The sequence below is a fragment of the Phocoena phocoena genome, chromosome X (genome assembly GCF_963924675.1).
Source record: "Phocoena phocoena chromosome X, mPhoPho1.1, whole genome shotgun sequence".
NCBI classification, from domain to species: Eukaryota; Metazoa; Chordata; class Mammalia; order Artiodactyla; family Phocoenidae; genus Phocoena; species Phocoena phocoena.
This window is the reverse complement of record NC_089240.1, coordinates 20,934,439-20,949,862: the sequence shown is the minus strand read 5'-3', so window position 1 is coordinate 20,949,862 and position 15,424 is coordinate 20,934,439. Positions and strand designations below refer to the sequence as shown.

General features: G+C 41.6%; 1 protein-coding gene across 3 annotated transcripts in view; it reads right to left on the bottom strand.

The window, feature by feature from the left end:
* Positions 1-15,424, bottom strand: part of POLA1 (DNA polymerase alpha 1, catalytic subunit) — a 306,641-nt gene that overhangs the window by 224,669 nt on the left and 66,548 nt on the right. For all 3 annotated transcript variants that reach the window (XM_065900491.1, XM_065900493.1, XM_065900494.1), the window contains 2 exons: positions 13,671-13,820; positions 13,135-13,257 (listed from right to left, as the gene is read on the bottom strand). In XM_065900491.1, coding sequence (XP_065756563.1) covers positions 13,135-13,257; positions 13,671-13,820 — 273 coding nt within the window. The remainder of the gene's footprint in view (positions 1-13,134; positions 13,258-13,670; positions 13,821-15,424) is intronic.

The following is a 15,424-nucleotide window of genomic DNA, read 5'->3' as shown; positions in this document are numbered from 1 at the left end:
GGTCACGTTTACTGAGCGCTTATTATGTATCAAACGCTGAATTGAAGCATTAACACACACCATCTCCGTTCATTCTCCCAACAACCTCGCTGGGGAATTACCATGACTGAAAATGAGGAAGCTGAGGCTCAGAGAGGATATATAACCAGCCAGGCTGTGCGTACCTGGGAAACTGGGGGGCGGGGGGGGGGGGGCTGGAGGCAGCAGGCAGGGTGGGGAGAGCGGGGAGCGTGGGACCCCCAGGCGTAGGCCTGGATTCCAGGGCTGCCACTTAGTTGAGGCATTTCACAAGCTACTTCTCTGGGTCTCACATCCCTCATCTATGAACTGGGGAGAATTAAAATATCTAACCACAGCAATTCTGGTCGCCGCCACCGCTGCATGCATACAGCACCAGCTGAAGTCAATGATCACCTCAGTGTCCCCCAAATTTTCAAAGCTATCACCTGTGTCTCTTGCTGACAGTCACCCACCACCTCCCTGAGACACTCTTCCCTGGCTCCCACGACACCTTGTGCTCCTGCTTTTCTCCTTCTGTGGTGGCCTCCTCCAAGCCATTCCACACTGGGGATCCGTAAGACAGCGTCCTTCCTACACCCACTTCTCTTTCTACTCTCTCCTCTCCCAAAGTAATCCCATCCATGTCCGTGTTTTAATTTACGTCAGTTTGCCAATGACGCCCAAATTTATATCGTATCGTGCCACCTCAAAATTAACATGTCCATCAGACTGCTCATCCTTCCCTCCCCTGGCCCCAAACCCAGGCATCTTCCAACACTCCTCACCTCAGTGAAAGGCTTGCCATCCATCAGCCTGCAGAACTCAGAAGGCCAGGAGTTATCCTGAAGTTGTCCTGGATACTTTCCCCATCCTAAGCCCAATATCCAAGCTGCCACCAGGTTCTACTGGTTTTTCTTCTCTCACATCTCTCTCATACCTGCACCTTCTCCCTCTCCCAGCTGCCATCACGCCAGCCAAGCTACCACCATTGCTTGCCTGGAATACCTTAATAAGAGCCTACTAACTAGTTTCCCTCATCCACGCTGGCCCTTCCAATCCACTCAGCCAGAGCGACGGTCTCAAAATGCAAACGGGAGCCAATCCCTCCACTGCATGAAGGACCTGCTAATGTCCCACCCCCTGCTCAACATGGCCGGCAAGGCCCACATGGTGTGACCCTGTCCTCTCCAGACTCGCCTCCCATCACTCCCCGCTTCCTCTCTACGTCCAGGCTACAGCAGCCTTCCCTCAGTTCCTTGACCACACAATGCTTCCACCCACCACAGGACCTCTGCACAAGGCATCCGTCACCCTGGAATGCTGATCCCCGTAACCCTTTAGCTTGTTAACTCCAGCATCCAGCACACACTTTTCTGATCTCAGCTCTAGTGTCACATGCTCAGGAAACCTCTGATTCTTCAGTCTGGGAGCTTTGGTTCTTCAGGGGGCCTTTGTTAGCAGCACTCAGAAACTCCCATTCCTTTTCTTAGCTCTTATTTTCTCCTGGGCCGGCATGATTATTCACTGGACAATTTGCTTAATGGCTCTCCCCAACCAGAATGAAAACCCCATGAGGACAAGATCGTTGAACATTTAAATTTATCACTGTACCCCCAACACACCAGCACCAGGCCCAACACCTGGTAGGGGTTTGGCGCCTTCCTCGGCATTGTGACAAGAAACCATGGTGCCCAGGCTTTCCTAGGTTAAGGTGCTTTGTAACTGGGGGACAGGGCAGTAGCCATCGTCAACTAGCACGCTCTGGCACATGAAAACACAGAGGCTCACAGGGACCGACTTGCTCAAAGCCAAACAAAGCAAACACGCAGTGAGCATGGCGCCCGTGTTTCCAGTCCAGGCTTCCTCCAGCACATATTCAGGCTCTTCCGCGTGGTGTTTGCACCTACCGCAGATCCTTTGTCTTGCTTACTCCTAAGGAATCATGAGTTTGGCCTCCTGAGCTCTAGCTCTAGTTTTACTGGAATCATTACCTAAGGCTTTCATCTCAAGCCTACAGGTCACAAGCAATGTCATCTGTCTCCATTTCCCTCCATGGGACAGACTCAGCAAATATTACTGGAAGAATTTCTGGCTATGAGGCAAGAATCAGTAATTGAATTAAATATATTTTTTTCTGCCCTGTCAGGACATGATTAAAGAAGAAATATCTGGATCTTTCGTGTGATGCAATCATCAGCTGTCCATCGCATCAGGCCATGCAGTCCAACCTGAATAGAACACACACCCTACCCTGTTGGCCAGTGCACGGAAGTATTACACGTGGCCTTATGAACAATGCACATTATTAATAGCCCATGAGCTTATTCTTTTCCCCAAGTGCTCCCTCCTCAACCCTCCTCCTCCCTGCCTGCGGAAGGCACACCACCCTCCTGCACAGGGCTGAAAATATAGTCTGTGGCTAAGTCAGCAGGGGTGAAAAGCCCCTGAAACAAATATAGCCAAATGTCTGACACTCCAAATTATGACAGAAACCTAATATCTTTGCTCCACTCCCATCCCCACTCAACTCTTAGCCCTAAGGCAAAAACTCTCATCACTAGCCTCAAAAGAACAAATCTTTTCTTAAATGTAAAACAACAAAGGCAATAAAAATAGGTAATAGAAAACAAAACCCAAACCTGAAAAGAACAATTAGTAATCCCAAACACCACACACAAGTCATTTCTGGAAACCCCTCACGCTCTGTTGTTCTTTTAAAAATGCAAGTAGATTGGCTTCAGTTACATTCTATGTCATTTCGCTTTTTAAACGAGGGAGGGAACCCTCAAAGAAAAAATTTAAATTCTGAGACTCTAATACATTCAAGTGTACAAGTGACACCAGCCCATTCACCCACCAAAATTAATAATAAAAAGGAGAAAAGGACAGCTGTACAACCCGACACTGGCACTAAATTTCAAAGTATGTACAAAATCTCTAAAGCAATGACTACAGGGCTCAGGAATCTCTGGCTTAAAATCAAACAGCTTCTTAGCACATACACACATACATAAAGCCATCCTTCTCGCCGCCTTCCAAACTCCCACAACTTACCAAACTCGGCTCACTGTAATTTCACACCGTATTTATGATATGGCAAATTGACACAGGCTCACGCTGCCTACCGAAATGATGAAACGCAAACAGAAGGCACTAATTCTATTAGTCTGCTCTCAGTTAACCAGTCCTGAGCCATAATAAACCCAATCAGCTTGTTTTGTTTTTAAATTTGAGATGGATTTGTCTCTGAAGGGCCTGACTGTACTGCTGGGAAGAGCACACACAAGCCACCAGCCGGCACGGGCTGCCGAAAGCAGGTTCTTCCAATTAACACGGAGTGTCCCTGGCATGGCTGAAGCCAGGAGACGGTGACATCTTGTACATCATCAGATTCAAACGCTGGGGCGGCTGATCCATTTGGGGGATGGGGAAATCTGCAAGGTTGCCGAGTGCAACCACATCACCCATAAACCTACTACCTGGGTGGATGAGGAAAGGAAAATCTGGAGAAAAGATCAGTATTTTTGGCTTGCAGTGATCCTTTCTCTACAAACCATCTGTATCCACAATCTGTGAAGGGGGGTGGACATGGGAGGAAAAAAAATAAAGTTATAGGATATTTTCCCCTTTCCTTAAGAGTAGCATTGTCCAGGAAATTACCTAGGCAGACTGACTGTGGATCCAGACAATTAAACCTTACGCCAGTTTCTGTGCCACTGGTGAATAGTGGTTAATAACTTCACACTTTTCTTTTTGTGTCTTAACAAAGAGGGAATGGCACTTTCGAAATCATTACTGCTCTGTCATCTTGGTTCACTGCCAAAGCAATGAGCTGTAGAACACCTGGCAAATAACACGCGGCTCGTGAAAAAGAAACATACACCAAAACAGGTTTATAGAAAATGTTCACATATGTAGAAAGAGGAATGAGTTTGGGTTAACAGAAAATCACTCACTGTGGCGAGGGGTGGGGAAGAAAGGAAGAGGTTTCCAGGCCTCAGTTTCTGTGATTCGAGTCAGAGTAATGAAACTCAATCTGAGCAGAGATCAGTGGCACCGACACAAAGTTAGTCCTACAGTATTTATCTCCTCATCCTCAGTCACACTCCCAGTGGGTTCAGTAATTAAATGGGCAAAATGTCGGGGCAAAAATACCATCCCTGCCTTCTCAAATGAGAGTGGCCCAGTAAAAACGTATAAAGTAGCCTTTTTCTTACTCTGAGTATCCAGGCCATTCTTATAAACTCAAATAAGGCTTAAATATCAAGACCCTATATCACAAAATGCATCTCCTCCACACCCACCATCTATAACTGCAGAAACTACTAGACCAGCATGATCCCAGAGTCACAGCAAACTAGCACACACTCTGTGGGGCACGGGGGCTAGGTGCTGGGGTGGGGGTGGGGGACATCAAAATACAGACATAGTGATCCCCGACAAACCAAACGCAAGTAGAGACTGGAGAATATAGAAACAATTTGAGGCTGCAGGCTTTTCTTTTCTTTCCTTTTTTGGTCAATTAAGAGAAAAAATTTAAGTATTCATACTAGTTTTTACAGACCCATTACGAAATCTAGGTGTAAAACTACCAACATGTGGGTTTTTAAAAGACCCTAATTTAGACTGAGAATAAGTAAATTCCACCTTCTTTAATGAAATAAACCATGGCATTCTGAAGACAAGGGAGGCCAGCCCCCACAGCCCCAGGACCACCTGTCACCGCCGCTGACACCCAGGAGGTACATGTGAGGACGGGTGCGAGGCACTTCTTTCTGACAAAAGACTTGCTCACAGACCCAGCCCGGTTCACAGGCAGGACTTGACCCTGTCTCCCTCTTCCCAGCTACCTCTAACATCAACCGCCTGTTTGCTCCTAAACCTATACATTGCAACGTTCAAAACCCAAAGAGCACACGAAGGCAGATGTCCAGGCATCTTGGAGGGGATAGTTTCCAAACATTGAGAGGGATAACGTTCTTCTGAATTTCTTTTTGAAAGTCTAAAGTTTTAGTCATTTTGAAAGAAATATTATGTGTGTTCATGTAGTACATAAATTCAAACCAGGCCTAAATGTAACCCACTTATTTATAGAGTGCAATACTGTGTTCATACGGCATAGATTATTCTATATACTTGAAATTTTTTTGTCATTGCATTTCTCTCAAATTATTGAAGGTCTAATTTATCATAATTTGAACTGGGTTTCCACAGGTATCTCCAAGGTGTTTCCTCTTCTTAGCTTTATATTTACCAACGTTACTTTCACCAATTTCAGAAAGGATACAGACAAAGGGACAAGCAAATATAGATGTTAATTAGTAAAAGTTCACCCATATAAATAATCTGCAGTTAAGATGCCACTTACTTGACAGAAAACAGGTGTTTCTATAGAAGTTAAAGGTATATAAAAAGAACCTCGGCTCTAAATTTGCTATTAATTTGTACTATGAAGAATTTCAACTCATTACATCTGAATTACCAATTCTGAATTAGTAGATATGAATTAATAAAGTTGAATAGTATGAAGAACTGCCAAGAATTTAGAACCCAAACATCCCTGAAATACAACAATAAAAACGGAATTTAAAGTTTCTCTGGCTTAGAATATTATAATGTAAACAACTTCGAAGTGGTAAGTAATTTGTAACCACTGAAAAAGGATATTGCTTTTTTTAACGTAAAATATATTAAACCTTCACTTTCAGCCTTAAGAGAAATTATCTTCTTATATTAAAAAAAATCAAAATGTTAGTAGGTCAGCTGAAGTTAAAAGTAGTCTTAATGGTGGCTATTAAATCCTGGAGACAGAACTCTTCCCCTCCTACCACCCACACAGTTTCCATGAGTCTGGTCTGGCAAGAAAATTCTTTATACTGCCATGTTTTAGGTAACAAAATCATACGTTTTTTGTTTTTTTTTTTTTTTTTATTTATTTTTGGCTGTGTTGGGTCTTCGTTTCTGTGAGAGGGCTTTCTCTACTTGTGGCAAGCAGGAGCCACTCTTCATCGCAGTGCGGGGGCCTCTCACTGTTGTGGCCTCTCGTTGCGGAGCACAGGCTCCAGACGCACAGGCTCAGTAGTTGTGGCTCACGGGCCCAGCTGCTCCGCGGCATGTGGGATCTTCCCAGACCAGGGCTTGAACCCGTGTCCCCTGCATTGGCAGGCAGATTCTCAACCACTGCGCCACCAGGGAAGCCCAAATCATACGTTTTTAAGACTAAAGTGTCCCCTCAACCTACGAGGGCAGAAATGAAGAAATATGAGAACCACCAGTTCTTTAGCATTTTTGCATCATGGTGCCCTTTGAGAATCTCTTAAATGCTATGCACCCTTTTCCCCAAAAAAGCACACACATGCACAGACACATAAAATGTCACATACAACTTGAGGAGTCACAGACATTCGCTCTGCTTCTATGAGAAGTTCCCATATGACAATATAAACAGATAAAACTTGAAAATCTATGTTTTTGTAGATGTCCGAAAGATTGCTTTCCTTCCTTCTTACTACTTTGAGTGTACTTTCCTCTACTTTCACCCACTATGACTGATGCTGTTAGAAATGAGAGTGACTTTCCAATTATACGTGACTCTCTTTTAGACCAGAGGTCCACCAATTTTTTCCTGTAAAGGGCCAGAAGGTACATATTTTAGGCTTTGCAGGTCATTCAGGCTCTCTGGGCACTAATCAATTCTGCCATTGTAACAGAACACAAGTGCAGCCATAAACAAGTGGGTGTGGCTGTGTCCCAACAAAATTTTATTTACACAAAACAAGCAGTGGACAGGAGTTAGCCCTGGAGTTCTAGGTTCTCGACCCCTGGAATAAAAGAAGAGGTTCAACAACTCCACAGGAAGCAAAAAGACAAATAGTTAGATCCCTAACTTAAACGATCCCTAAAAATAATTCCCAGAAGGGTTTAAGACCTGAATAAGAAAAGCCAAAGCTTGCAACTTTTAGAAGGAAATAAGAGAGAATGTCTATGTCACTGAAGGAGGGAAAGGTTTCTTAAGAAAAAAAACAACACAGTGTACAAGGGGGAAAAAACAAATATTTGACAATAAAATTTAAAACTTCTGCACAAGAAAAGACCACAAATAAAGTTAAAAAGATAAGTCACAGACTGAAAGATATCTGCAACAAAAATGACCAAAAAAGAACTAGCCTTTGAATAACTAAGAAGAAATACTAAGACACATACAACCCAGCGAAATAGGACCTATATGCGCACAGGCAAATCACACTGAAAAAAAGAAACCTGAAGAGTTAAAACACATGAAAGGATGCTCACCTTAACTAATACTCGGGGAAATGCAAATTAAAAGCACAATGAGATACCACTTCACACTCATGAGACCGGCAAAAATTTTTAATTCTGATAATAACAAATGCTGGCAAAGGTGTGGAACACTAAGGATGATGCAACAAGCATGTTTACAAGTATCTAAGAAGTCTAAAAATCCCTCAGTAGAAAAATAAACAACAAATTCAAAAAGGTAAAATTGTATATCAAAATTATTCCCAACTGTTTTTAAATTAACCTCTGATTCTGTGACTGAGGGAGTCATGTATTGTAGTCCCATGGCCATAGATATGAATTTAGCTATTTGAAAGAATTAACTCGCTATGATAAATTAAATGACTGCTCCTACCAATAACGTGTCATACCGCTTGCAGATGTGCAAACTCCACTCTTAGTAATACGCTAGAGAAACTCTCGCACATGTGGCACTGTCTACTATAGCACCATTCGCAACAGCAAAAAAGTAAAAGAAGTGAAAATGAGGAAAGCTAAAAAGATGGCCAATGGGAGAATAAAAAATATCCTGTGCTGTATTTATTCACTGAAATATTACACAACAGGTAACATGAATAAATCAAGTCTAAAAATGTATCAACATGGACATACTTAAAAATTGGTATACAGAGTAGGGATTTTCCCATACTTTTCTTTTAGCAAACTGCAAAAAATATGATAGCATGACACATAAATGGTAAAAACTTGTAAGGCACCACGTGTATAGGTACACGTATTTGTTGTAAAAGCAAAAATCCCTGGGCAAAAAGGACAAAACCAACCCGGAGGGAGCAGTTACCTTGGAAGAAGAAAAGAAAAAAATGAGTGACGGCGGGGAGGAAAGGGTCTTTAGCTGTCTCTACAATATTTTATTGCATTTAATTTTTTAAAACTAGGCTTTTTTAAGAAAAAAGATTGGAAAAGTGAAAATTTTTGCTTATTTCTAGATAAAGTTGAAAGTCTCCTTTAGCACTCAATTATAAGATTCTGTATATTCACTCATTCTCTTTTGCCGCTGACATCAACAAAGGCTACAGCCCTCCATCCCAAGGCCATTCTGAAGGGCTTCTGACAGGTGCTAGCACATGGCCAAGAGACTCCCAGGAAGGCTTGCCCTGGGCTTGACAGCAATGTTTTCATGCAATGATTTGGACACATTTTCTAAATGCACAAATTTCAGCTCCAAACACAATTGAAAGCTAGGCAGTCTACAACTGATTGGCAAGCAGGCTGGCAAAGACTCACTTTAGCCTACTGGGTGAGAAAATGAAAAAGCATGGGCTCTACACCCAAACACGAGAGCATGCATTCACTTTAAAATGCAATCAGAAATCCAGACCAAAAATCATTTTCTCAAGGGCACAGAAATAACAGAGTGCAGAAATAAGACAATACCAGTGTCAGTAAGTAGTAATTATTCCATAAAGACAAATATTACCATTACACTAAGGATTATGCAATGAGTATGCTTATAAGTATAGAGTAAGTTTTAAATCCCTCAAAAAAACCCCAACAAATTCAAAGAGGCAAAATTACACATCAAAATCATTTCAGTTCTCTTTAGATTAGCCTGATACTGTGACCAAGGGAGTCATGGATTGTAGCCCCATGGCCGGAAGTGTGAATTGAGCTCTCTGATAGAAGAATTAGCTTGCTATGATACATAAAATGATTGTTCTTATCAATAAAACTTTTTATTCAAAGACTGTCACTATTTAAACACTAAATACACTAGACTATTACAATCTTTTGGTCCTTTAATAATTTCAAAATTAATAAAAGTCAAAAATTTGGACAGATCTGTGTCACTAAATGGCTTTCACTATTGTTCACAGAATAAAACCCTTAATTGATTAATGATCTCAGGGTGTCTATCGCCATCTAGTGAAAAATCAGTTCAATTACCACACCAGTCACTTGACTACCTAGTCTGTTTTCTCTGTGATTTAAAATATATGTCCACTTACTGCTACCAACTTGCTCAGTATCTTTTTTATGTCTCCCTACACATACATTGAGAATAAACACAAATACAGATGGTATTTATATAGACTCACTTTCGAGTTATCTGTCAACTAGGTTTCCATATTACTTCTCTGGAAACACTGAGTTCATTATTTTTAAATAACTTGCACACCATGAGGTCCCTCATACAATTCCTTAACCATTAACTAATTCCTCTACCACCGAGCAATTAAAAATCATAGAAGAGTTTAAGTGTGAAAGATCACACCTGGGAAAAGACAATATTGATGTCCATTTGACACAACTATTAGCATTTTTATTATAAACCTGTTTTTAAAAGTACAATTAGTAATTACTCTGAGTACTCTAGCAGCCATAATACATTTGATTACAGAAATTATTAGGTCACCAGAGCCAAACCTGCATGATTCCAACAAACTGAGCACACACAAAACAGACTTAAAAATAAAAAGGGCGGGGGGGGGGGTTAAGGCCTCCCCAGACTGTGTATTAATCTATATTCAAGTGCAAAATTTTATAACCTTTTTCAGACAACATGCTACCAGGTTTCCTTCTCATTAATTTCCAATTGAACCTTAATCTAATTTATCCCACAAGGACTTTAAAAGCAATCAACTTCTAGGATTTTCAGGTTACTATATTACTTCGTCTACTCTTAGTACAAAAAAGATAAGTTCGATAAGTTACAAAGATATTCCAAAAGCTCGGCAAACTGACTCTCATTTTACACTTCGCTCCTCCTACCTCTGATAATCAAGAGATGCTTGAACTCACAAAGACCTAATAGTACGTACGGAAAAAAACAGTAAACCCAAAGACAGATTATCACATAAAATACTTCCATCCGCCAGTGCTAATAATTATCATCAATACGTTACAATCATTTTTATTATAGGAAATAATTTCTGTACGTGGCTTTGAATCCTCTTCTAGAATAAGATTTCCAGGAAGCAACTGTGTAATTATTATTTCTCATTAACCTCACATTACTTTAAAGGCCCATTTCCCACCGTTGTATTTTGTATTTGTGGGAAGGAGCAAAGGGGAAAGAGACAAAGGGAAGCAGAAGCCAAGAACTTAAATCACATATGATTATTTCTAGATTTGTCTGAAGTTCTTTGTTTTTTAGTGGGAAGAGTAGGGTTTTTTAAAAATAGTTTAGAAAGATTTGTTGTTATATTTTAAATAAGAGAAAAATAAAAATTGAGTTTAAATTCCCCATTAAAAATCGAGCTAAACAAAAATATTGCCGTTGAAGTACAATGGATTAGGGGAGTGGGGGAGATCATTGGACAAATTTGGGGCTTATCATTATCAACAGTGCCCTTTTAAGCTTGTGGATTTCTGAGCCAATGCAGAAAATTTAACAACAGGGATTTCCCAACAGCAAGAGGCACTCTCCAAGGGAGTAAATTGTCAACTACTGCCTCTCATGAGAAACTTAAGAGTAACCTTGATCCAATCTCAATAGTCAACCCATGTATTATCACCCAGTTGGGGCATAGTGAGTGCACTTCCTAATACAAAAATAAGATGGTATTCTATCAGAAGCCACTGGATACATACAGAGAAATAAAATTTAAATAATTTTAAAGTAAACTTGGCCAAAGAAACTGAAAACATCCTTTCCTCACTTCAGCGAGCCCCTAAAACACCTGTATCTTCTCAAGTAAAAAAGGCCTATGTCGGGCTTCCCTGGTGGCGCAGTGGTTGGGGGTCTGCCTGCCGATGCAGGCGACGCAGGTTCGTGCCCCGGTCCGGGAGGATCCCACGTGCCACGGAGCAGCTGGACCCGTGGGCCATGGCCGCTGGGCCTGCGCGTCCGGAGCCTGTGCTCCGCGACAGGAGAGGCCACAGCGGTGAGGGGCCCACGTACCGCAAAAAAAAAAAAAGGCCTATGTCTTGAGATGAGTATCAAAAAAAACGTTCTTCTAGGAATAAGAGGCAGAATATAAAGCAAAAGGAGAGCCATCCTGAGATGGAGCAGACAACCCCCGTGTAGCAAAAGCCTTACAGTCAGGAAGAGCTGGATTCCCATCCAAAAAAGTCACTTGTTACACTTCACCTCTTTCAGTTTATTAGCTTCGTCATCTGCAAAACTGGAACACTCTTGCCTCTATCGATTGATTCTTAACGGGGTCTTAAGGAAATAATGCATCTGAAAGCTTCTCGCATAATGCTGGTGTCCAATACAAGTGTCCTTCCTCACTGTGCCCTCAGCGGAGTGAAAGCGGGCTCCCAACAGAAGAGCACCTCTCAATATCCTGTTCGTTTCACGCCAGCTAGATCTGCACTGTCCAATACAGCAGCCACTAGCCACATGTGGCTATGTGAGGTTAAATGTATTTTAATTATCATTAAATAAAACTCAAAATCCACTTCGTCAGCCAGCTATCAGGTGCTCACTAGCCACTTGGGGCTTGCGGCTATTGCACTGGGTATTGCAGATGGAGAACGTTTTCATCATCTCAGAGTGCTATTAGACAGTCCTGATCTAGACTCTAAGCAGGGGTTAGCATTTTTTTTTTCTGAAAAGGGCCAGATAGTAAATATTTCAGGCTTTGCAGGTCATGCAAGTCTCCACCTTGACTACTTAACTTTGCCGCTGTACTTGCAAAAGCAGCTATAGATGATACTTCAACGAATGAGTATGACTGTGTGCCAATAAAAGTTTACTTATAAAAATAGGTGGCGGGCCGGATCGGGCCCATGGGCTGCAGCGTGCCGAACTCTACTCTGAGTACTCTGAGTCCACGCTCCCAGCATGAGCGTTCTGCCCATAACCACTACCTCCGTAAGACCGAGTAGTCTTAAATCCACTGACAGAAATCAGTATTTTACTGGAGTTAAATGGAATATAATATTTAACATAACCGTTCTTTTAGAAACTAAGGAAAAGCCATGCACGTGGTGCTAAAGCAAATGAAGCTTTTAGTGTTTACAAAGAGATAGTACCTCAAATCTGTTTGGTATCTGGCCCACGTTTCTAAAACCAATTACCCTCAATCTATAACTCCAGTCCCGATATATTATATATCATATATATATGACACTGGGGACTTGAACTGATACATCCAGCTGCCTACTTAACATGCCTACAGATCATGCCTTACTTAATTAACATGCCTACAGATCTATTACAAGCCTCAAAGGTAACACATCCAAGATAAAACTTAATCTTTCTCCCTCAGATTTCTCCTTCTTAACAAATATTTCTACTAGCTAACCAGCTAGAAGACAAAAATGGAGGCATCCTCCTTGATTTCTTCTTTTCCCTCACACTCCAACCTAATATATCTGCAAAAAAAAAAAAACTAGCTCCCTTATGTCGCTTAGTTCTCATTCATGTTAGCTCCTAAAGAAGCCTTCCCTGACCAAGCTAAACTAGCCAGCCATCTTAACATTGTTTAGCCCTCCACCCTGTTTACTTACCTGCACAGCATTACTTCTATCATATTCTCCTATGCTTTGTATTTGTTTATTCACTTATTTAGACTCTGTTTTCCCGAATGACGCTCTCCCCACGCCAAGCCCCTCTACACCCCCTGCCCTAGGCAGAATGTGAGCCTCACGATGCAGGGACTTTTTACGTCTTGCTCAACACTATCCGCGGTACCTAGAATAATCCATGGCACACAGCGGATGCTCAATAAATAAATACACACACGCACACAAAATGTACGAATGAATGAATCCTTACTTAAAAAGCATATCTGTCTCAAATTTGTCCTAAGAAAGGGATACTTGAAGCTGTATAACTAGGCAATGAACTTTTTGGCTCTCCTACCCCATAACATGTTTAGTTTAAAATACTCTCATTTTTAGATATGGGACGGTTACGCCATTTACCTCCCTTCCTTTGTATGTCACCAAAGCAGCCAGTGGTTTGGCATAAAATCTGCTGTAGGAAAATCCCAGGCAGCCATACATACTGTTTGCCGTGAGCTTCAAAGCCTTCTGTCGAATATCATACTGCAGGCCACATAAGGACAAAAGACAAACAAAAGTATTTGTAGGTGCTTCAGCATTACATTAGATGCTTTCTAGCTCACCAATAAGAAGAGGAAACCCGCAATAACCCTGGAAAAAAGAACTCTTAACATAATCAACCCATCCTCCCAGATCCATGATTCCCTGACCTCCTAGAATCAAGTAAACACACACTCCAAAGTTCCCAGAAGTCAGAAGGATGTTGCTCAGATACAGTTCTGCACATAGACGTGCCTGGTATTTTGAGGCATACTGTGTTTCTGAATGGTTTCCTACCCACCAACTTAAAATAAGCACATGCATTTGCCCACAGCATCAAGTTTAAATCACTCCTAGATAATCAAATTTTCAGAGGTGAGACTGTCACTCAGAGGTTGCTGAGTGGAAAGAGATACCTGAAGAACAAGGTCTGGATTTAAATCTTGCTGTTTCATTAGTTGTTTGACTTGTCTTCTCCGCTCTACCAGTTTCCGGATCTCTCTGGGCAAAATGCCCATTTCCAGGCTTGGATCTGGCAGCTCAGGGATCTGTTCTTGTTCTCCATCCTGATGAACACACGATGAACATTTCAGACAAATCAAAATTTCATGAAATGAATTCCCAAAATCATACACTGTGGGAGCTTACCCCGTGATCACATCTTGAAAAGCTACTTTCTTGTCTAAGTAAAGGTCAACAAAGTGTGGGTGGTAGAAGAAAAAGCTGAGAGGGCTGCAGAACAACTCAACATTGCCCTCTTCTCCTCCAATTCTCTCAGCCCATCATTCCCAGTACCTCCCCCGTCTAGTTATTGACAAATGTAGGTATCATTTAAAGAGATGAATTTTTACACATGCTCCTTTCCTCCCTTCAACAAGATTGGGGAGCAATATGTTTGGGGAAATTGTTCTTAAAATAAAAACACTGGGCTTCCCTGGTGGCACAGTGATTAAGAATCCACCTGCCAATGCAGGGGACACGGGTTCGAGCCCTGGTCCGGGAAGATCCCACGTGTGCACGGGCAAAGCAACTAAGCCCGTGCGCCACAACTATTGAAGCCTGCGTGCCTAGAGCCTGTGTTCCACAACAAGAGAAGCCCCCACTTGCTGCAACCAGAGAAAAGCCCGTGCGCAGCAACGAAGCCCCAACGCAGCCAAAAATAAAATAAATAAATTTATGAATAAATAAATAAAAACACTAAGAGAGATCTCTAAAATTTAAAAAAAGATAAAAAAGCAGCTAAACTACTGTTAAGTCCTGTGTACTAGCAAACAAAATGCTATAAAATTTTTTTAAACTATGGGGAATCATAGCAATTATTGTAAATGTTTTAGACTGAAAGATAAAAATATAAATACTAGGGGCCTCCCTGGTGGCGCAGTGGTTGGGAGTCTGCCTGCCGATGCAGGGGACACGGGTTCGTGCCCTGGTCTGGGAGGATCCCACGTGCCGCGGAGCGGCTGGGCCCGTGAGCCACAACTGCTGAGACTGCGCGTCTGGAGCCTGTGCTCCGCAACGAGAGGCCGCGATAGTGAGAGGCCGGCGCACTGCGATGAATAGTGGCCCCCGCTTGCCGCAACTAGAGAAAGCCCTCGCACAGAAACAAAGACCCAACTCAGCCAAAAATAAATTAATTAATTAATAAAAAAAAATGTAATTGATGAGTGAAGTCAGAGTATTTAAAAAAAATAAAATAAAACCTAAATCAGCAGGTTTCTTCTAGGAATTTGGAGCCCATATTTTAATAGGCCATGACATTTCTAAAAATTAATACATGTATATTTCTTAGTATTTATGTAGTACCTTTTGTCTACAAATTGCTTTGCAATCAGTAAAACAGCAACATTTTAAGAAAGCAACCAGCAGTCTTCTTATATTAAAATTTACAGCAGGAAAATGCAGGGAAAGCATTAGACCATTTTTCTCAAGGCTCCATTAATTCTATTAACAGGCTGCCAAGAAAAGCCAGGCACATTTGCCCTTTCAAAGGTTCAAAATTAAAAATAAACCTCTTGGCTTAAAGTATGTCAAGTCAATGCCGTTTGATAACCCAGTCTTTACAAAGTGTCTGATTTTATAAAGATCAATAACTTCAAATGAACAATCTCACAATAGTAACAGGGACTATTATTGTTTTCCAATAGAGCAGATGATGACAGCAAACCTATTA